The 7,452-nt window shown below is 31.5% G+C and overlaps 1 protein-coding gene across 1 annotated transcript; it reads left to right on the forward strand.

Annotated features, from left to right (window-relative positions):
• The first annotated feature begins 5,275 nt into the window (after positions 1-5,275).
• LOC106292338 (pentatricopeptide repeat-containing protein At1g10270-like) lies at positions 5,276-6,508 on the forward strand. The gene has a single exon (XM_013727934.1). It carries the CDS (start codon positions 5,276-5,278, stop codon positions 6,506-6,508), a length of 1,233 nt encoding a protein of 410 aa, XP_013583388.1.
• The last annotated feature ends 944 nt before the right edge of the window (positions 6,509-7,452 follow it).

A 7,452-nucleotide genomic window follows, 5' to 3' on the forward strand; every position in this document is an offset into this window, starting at 1 on the left:
GGTTTTTTTTTTTTTTTTTTTTTTTTTGTTTTATCCGATTAAAAAAAAAATAGATCAATCGCGGACCGCCACGTGACAGTGGGGTCCGCGAAAAGTGGCAAAAACCTCACAAACTCACCTCTTACTGAAAAGGTAGAAGAGGCAGGTTTTAAATAATGGTGGATCCCGCATGATTTTAAATTTTTTTTTTTGAAGAACCAGACAGTTATTGATGCTTTTAGTCTGTTGTGGCTGCAGCAAGTGCAATTAGCTTGAACCTTTTCTCTTCTGAATCATCCCTAAGAGTTTTCAACTTATGCAACTTCCTGAATACGGTTAGGCTTCAGGGGATTTTGTTGACTCCATTTTTGGCCTAATAGTGGTTTATGCTGCCCTTATCATGCATGTATGATGCTCGAGTACTTTGCTCATTTATGCCAAAACTCAAAACTTCCTTTATCTTCTTCATTGTGACAAGTAGAGGATCCAGAGGGCATCAGTAAATGGTCTATAGATAGTGGTGGTGAAAACCGTCTTTGCTTGAGACATTTTGCTTGTAAGCTATATATGAGAGAAGACAGTAGTATCTAAATGTCTTATATCTCATGTATTCTTGTAGCATTGCAGGATGTGAGGAGAGAAGTTAGTAAGCATGCGAAGGTGTTGAACAAACTAACAACAACAACCAATGCTCAAAGAGTTGAAGAGATGAGTTTAATTGGTTATCAGATCCCATTTAGAGTTAGCAGCGTAGTAATGGAACAAATCGTACGCGTCAGTGTACCGTCGGTCACTGCGCATAGCGTCGATGATAGCCACGCCGGTCTCTGCAGTCAAGAAGGGATCACCTCTGGAAAAGACGGCCAAACGTGCTTGCTCTGCGGCCGCGTCGAGGTTGGATAATTTGATAAGCATCATGACTCTATTGTGAATCGAAGAGGGATCCGATTCAATTTTGGCCATGGGAGGCGATGATGGGTTCGAAGAAAGGCGTTTAAGGTAGGAGATGGATGATGTGTTAACTAAACGGCGATGGTGGTGGATAGGAGCAGAAAAGAGGCGACTGAAAAACATGGTGGCGGCGGAGACAACAAGACAAAACTAGTTAGTTGTTCTGTAGAATCTGAAAGTCGAGCACGAGATTGAAGGCTTATATAATATTAATATATTTTATAATTATTTAATTTTTTTCCTTGGTTGATAAATATGGGGTCTTACAGTATTTTGATGACATGCGAAAATTTTAGTTTTTGTTCAAATCTCTTGTACCTAGTATTTATAAAAGTCCTATCAAATCCAACATTTATTGAATTGATCATTTATTCAAATTCCTTGAAATTTTTCATTCACTCGTAATATTTATTAAGAATTATTTGGAATTATCTAGTTATTGATTTTGTAGTCAAAATTTACTTGAAAAAATTTCTAAATAAATAAATAAACCAATTGTTTTATCTTCTTCGTTCAATAAATTCTTCTTCTTCATTAGCTATTCCACATCTCTCTTCTTCTGAGATACACCGCTCTACTCCCATGGAGAATGGGTATTTGCAATTGCCATTATGCTCCATTCTCCCGCTAAAGAATCATGGAAGAGCCTTATTCCCTTGTGCGTTTGGTGTTTGTTCTCTGTTTGGTTTTGTCATATGTGTTGTGTTTAGATGACTCCGATCAAAACGCTGCCAACGTCGTCTTCTGCTGTATACATTGTTACTCTCAAGGACCCTCCATCTGTTTATTCCTCTGTAAGTGCAAAGATGACACCACAATTGAGATAATGCAAAAGATAAATCAGCAGACAAAATAGATACAAGCAACTAATTATGCTTTATTAAAAATCGCCTAAACAATCTATTATAAGACTTGCTTATCAGCTTTACACAGTCTGTTAACATCCTAACAGCTTCTACTGAAAGATTCCTAATCAAACCAAACTTGTCTCTCTGTCGTCAGTACTTCAGCTAAGGGATTTTCACCCTTCCTCCATAATAATAGCCAGTGTCTTATGGAACACACACGACCCCATAGCTCTTTTACAGTGATTTCCACATTTCCGAAACCCTAGTCTCCAAGGCAACATGGATATATGGACAACTTCCATATTAATAAGTACACTTTCCTTTTCTTGGATTTGTACTTATTCCTCAAGGCATAAACTTTCTCTCCAAGTTTATCTCTTGTCTTTTCTCCATGGTATAAACTTGCTCCTCAAGTTTATCCCACACCAGCTCAGCATCTTGCATCCACATGGTCTCTATCACTCGGCATGCCTCCTGGTTCACTCTCTGACACACGCTGCATCAGCAACTACTTCAACGACTACGTCAAGACATAAACCTCTAGTTTATCCTTCTCTATCTCAGCATCTCTTGCATCCACATGGTAACCCACCACTCCACATGCCTTATGTAGTAACGACTAATGTCTCCAACATCAATGACTTCGTCGCCTAGTTAGTCACGGAAGACCATTGATATCTACAAGCTCCACTTGCATCTTCAATCTTCCCCTTTTAGCTTTGTGTGCCGATCAAGCACAATATCCTTCTGGTTCAACAACCATGTTTCTTCACCTGGAAACTTCCACACTCGATATGCCATTCTCCCCCACGAGAGTTGCACTATCTTCATCTTCTACAATAGATATACTTTTCTCTCCCACGAGATAAGAACCATCTACTCTAGGACGTCCATCTCCATGCTCTTCTTCCCCAAGAAATATGCATTCCTTGGACCAGAACGTCACCACTTCTCCCTCTGCTTGATTGCATACTAAGCTAAAACAAAGATGCTTAGATGTCAAGCCTTCTATCACAGACACACCCATCTGCTCCTTCATGCGTACTGCATCAGACTCTGACGCATCCGCTGAACTACCGCACACAGCTTTTTGTTTCCCTTTTGTAAATACGCAAATTGTATAAAGAAAAGATGATTGGTGCAACAAAATTCATAATCTAAAGAGGTGTTATTGGTTTATATATTTTGATTGATTTAGAAATTCATATAACATTTATAAATCCAAGTAAAATATGCAAATCCGAAGGTTTTCCCTCGGATTTGAGTCTTTGTATTTTTAACTAAAAAATCCAAACAAATCCATTCAAATCTATTATAAAATCAAATATATTTGTAAATCCGTACGATTGAATAACACTTGATTTGATACAGAATTTATGAATCACTAAACCAATAACACATGATTTTAATACAGATTTGAAAATCATAGAACTAATAACACTAGATTTAGTTCGAATTTTCAAATCCATTAAAATACAATAACCAATAACCCCTACTAAATCTCATCATATATGAAATCCTTAATGTTTTTTCAAATCCCTAGTACAATAAAACTATGTGTTTTGCCTGGGCATAATCTTCTTACGAATAATTATTAATTTATGTCTTATTAATTCAAAATTAATATAATAAATAATTATTAATGTTTTAACAAAAATTTTAAATCAAACATCAAATATATATATATATATATATGATAAATATTTTCATCGAAATATACAGTATAACCTCTTTAAATTAATATTCTATAAATTAATATACACTAAAAATTTCTATAAAATAATATAATTTCATAGTCCCAAATTGAGTTTTTGGTTCAACTAGTATATCGATAAATTAATAATCTCTATAAATTAATAAAAAATGATAGTTTTGGTGTAATTCCAACATATTAATTTATATAGGTTTCATTGTATATGTTTATTATTGTGATAATCCTTTAAAAGCACTTATATATTGGAAATAGTTTGGAAAATATTTTATACAAATATTTTTAATTTATTAATATTTAATTATAAACTGTTATATATCTTAATGTCTTATAATAAAAAAATTTATTTCCAGATAACAAATATATATATATATAAGAATTGTCTTATTTTATTTAAATATATATATATATATATATATATATATATATGTTTTTATTTTGATGATTTTATCATATTAGTTTATAATCGATTAGCTAATATAACTTATAATCTATTATTACTAATATACAATTCTTTTAAATTATATAATAAACAAAAATATCTCAAATCATGAAAAATACGACACATAAACAAAATCAGTTTTTGATTGATTAATATTTAATTAAAAATTGTTCTATGTCTTAATCTTTTATAATAGAAGATATTATTTTCCACATAACAACAAATATATATATATATATATATATATATATATTATCTTTTTACAAAAAAATGTTTTTTTGTTAAGTTAATTTATCATATTAATTTATAATCAAATTAGTAATATAAAATATATTCTAATATTATTAATACAAAATTCATTTTAATTATATAATAAGTCAAATACCTAAAATCATGTTTATTATTGTGATAAACTTTTAAAAGCCCTATATATTTGAAATATTTGAGAAAATATTTTATACAAAGATTTTTGATTGATTAATATTCAATTATAAATTTTTTTATATCTTAATGTTTTATAATAAAAATATTATTTCCAGATAACAACAAATATATATATATATATATATATATATAAGATTTATCTTATTGTTATTAAAAATATGTTTTTCTTTTGATGATTTTATCATATTTTAGTTTATAGTCATTTAACTAATATTACTTATAATCTAATATTATTAATATGCAATTCTTTTTAATTATATAATAAGCAAAAATGTCTAAAATCATGAAAAAATGACACATAAATAAAATCACTTTTTGATTGATTAATATTGAATTATAAATTGTTCTATGCCATAATTTTTATAATATAAAATATTTTATTTCCAGATAACAACAAAATTGATTATAAATTAATATAAAATACAATCTAATATTATAAATATAAAATTAGTTTTAATGATATAATAAGTCAAATACCTAAAATCATGGAAAACATGACACATAAACAAATTAATATTTTTTATTTAGATAATTTAACATATTAATTTATAATCAATTAGGTAATGTAAAATACAATCTAATATTATTAATATAAAATTTGTTTTAATTATATAATAAGTCAAATATTTAAAATCATGAAGAGCATAGTTAAGTTATTTTTCAAATAATAGTATATATAGCTGGAGGGACTTTATCTGACCAAAAAAATGAAACAATAATATTACAAATCCAAGTGTTATAAAATAAAATAAAAAATACTACAAATCCAAATATCCAATGAACAGATAATTGAAATAACTGAAACCCTAACGAAATCGTCTCGTTACCTCAGCCGCCATGTTTCTTCTACGCCTACGATCCCTTCCTACTCTTCGGATCCGCCATTGCTTCTCCCACAATATGTCGTCTCTCTCGGCGGCTGTGAGTGTCCCATATCCGATCCCAAGGGATCCGTCGTCGCGTCTCCTAGTGCCGCCGCATAACGAGTTGATGGGGGAACTCGATAGCTCTGCCTCTCACGTACACGCAAGAGTCATGATGATGATCAAGCTGTCGAATCTCGAAGCGGCGGCGAATCAGGCGCTTCTCACAGTCTCCGCGGCGAGAGACCGATCATCATCTTCCACCGCGACATGCGACGCTATTATCGGCGCCATGTGTCGTGCGGGACGGTACAATGAAGCGTTCGAATATTTCCATTACTTCTTCAACGAATCAAACCTGAAACCAAACATATCCTGCTTCAATCACATCATCAGAGCTCTCTGCAACCAAGGTCGTGTTGACGAGGCTCTCCGATTTCACCGCGTCTGCTCTTCTTCTCCACCCAACGAAGAAACATACAGCTTATTGGTTAAAGGATTGGTTGATGCGGGAAGGATTCAAGAAGCAGAGGCTTTAATCATGTCCGAATCTCAGCCAAGTCCGGTTGTGTTCAATCATCTGATCCGTGGGCTTTTGGATCAGGGCAAACTCGAAACCGCCATGGACGTTTTTAGACATCTGAAACAAAGGGTTGTCTCGTCTGCAGATGATGAAATTGTTGACTTGGTTCTCCTTATCATCGATGAGGATTACAATGAAATTGCGATGGTGACTGCTACATTCGTAGAGTATTGGTTCAAACAAGGTAACGATGAAGAAGCTATCAAGTGGTACACGTCTTTGTTAGGCAAGAATTTCGTTATGAACGCCATTACTGGGAATAATCTTCTGCGAATTCTTCTTCATTACGACAAGAAAACAGAAGCGTGGGCATTGTTTGATCGGATGCTGGAGGACCATCAGTTTAATGCAGAGACATGTAACATAATGGTCAACGAATGTTTCGCGAACTCGAGGATTGACGAGGCAGTCAATACTTTTCATCGAGTAGGAACCAACGTCAATGTCTCACAGCTTTGTTACAGGAACATAATTAGTCGATTCTGTGAGCAAGGGATGTTGTCTGAAGCAGGTGCTTTCTTTGAAGATATGTGTTCCAAGCAGTTCATCATCCCAGACATCCCCACTTATAGGATATTGCTCGACGCCTATGCTAATGGATCGAGATTCGATGATGCTCAACGGATGGCGAACCTTACCGTTGATGCGAATCTCAAGTGTATTGCTAAGATTTGTCCCCTAGATTGAAATCTGTATAAATTCTCTCATTTCGTTGACTGGTGTTAAACTAGTCAGCTCTAGTGCTTTGTTTTGAATTTTTCAATTTTTTTTTTCAGAAATTTTCCGATTTTTTTGAAATTTTAAATGCGTAAGTATCACCTATATACTAATTGAGAAACATTTGAAAAAATCTAACCATAATTTTGTATTAATTAAAAAAAACATTTGTTTATGTGGTACATCTAAATGCTTTCTAAATTTTTTTTTAAGAATTCTAAACCACATAACATAAACTATAGTTTAATCTAAAGTTGTCCTGTTTTTCCATAATTATATAACACTACAGAACATTATATTAACCTAAAATATAAGATGTATGTATTCTTTCTTTAATAAAACTACGGAATTACCTAATATCATTTACATATATATGTCAATTAATGATTATGAATAATAAAAAATTTGATAACAATTTTTGCATTCTTCTTCATTTTTGTTTAATTTTATATTATTAAAAAAATTAAACAATCACATTGACCATATAATAAAAATTTTGATTTTTTCTTATATCTTATATTTTGAATTTTTTTAAATGACTTTAAATTACAAAAATGAGCAAACTTTATATGTTATATATATTTTTTTTAAACGACTTTAAAATACAAAAATGAGGACACCTTATATGTTATATTATTCGTATATGTTAGATTTTTTCTTATATGTTATATTTTGAATTTTTTAAAACTACTTTAAATTACAAAAATATAAGTTTTCCTTAAATATACGACTAAAAACATTAAAATTATCAATTCGATGGTTGATTTGAAAGCTTTCAAAACCATATGGAAGATAAAAGTCAAAATAATTTAACTGTGGAAACAATATTGTTCATTTCTTTCAAGAATGTGTTCGATAGAAAAAATAAGGTTTTTATGTCATAATTTGTTTAATGTCCACTAGAGAACATTATA

The sequence above is a fragment of the Brassica oleracea genome, chromosome C5 (genome assembly GCF_000695525.1).
Source record: "Brassica oleracea var. oleracea cultivar TO1000 chromosome C5, BOL, whole genome shotgun sequence".
Classification (NCBI taxonomy): Eukaryota; Viridiplantae; Streptophyta; class Magnoliopsida; order Brassicales; family Brassicaceae; genus Brassica; species Brassica oleracea.

Excerpts from the sequence above, each read along its gene's own strand:
- LOC106292338 (XM_013727934.1), top strand. The coding sequence starts at position 5,276 with ATGTCGTCTCTCTCGGCGGCTGTGAGTGTCCCATATCCGATCCCAAGG.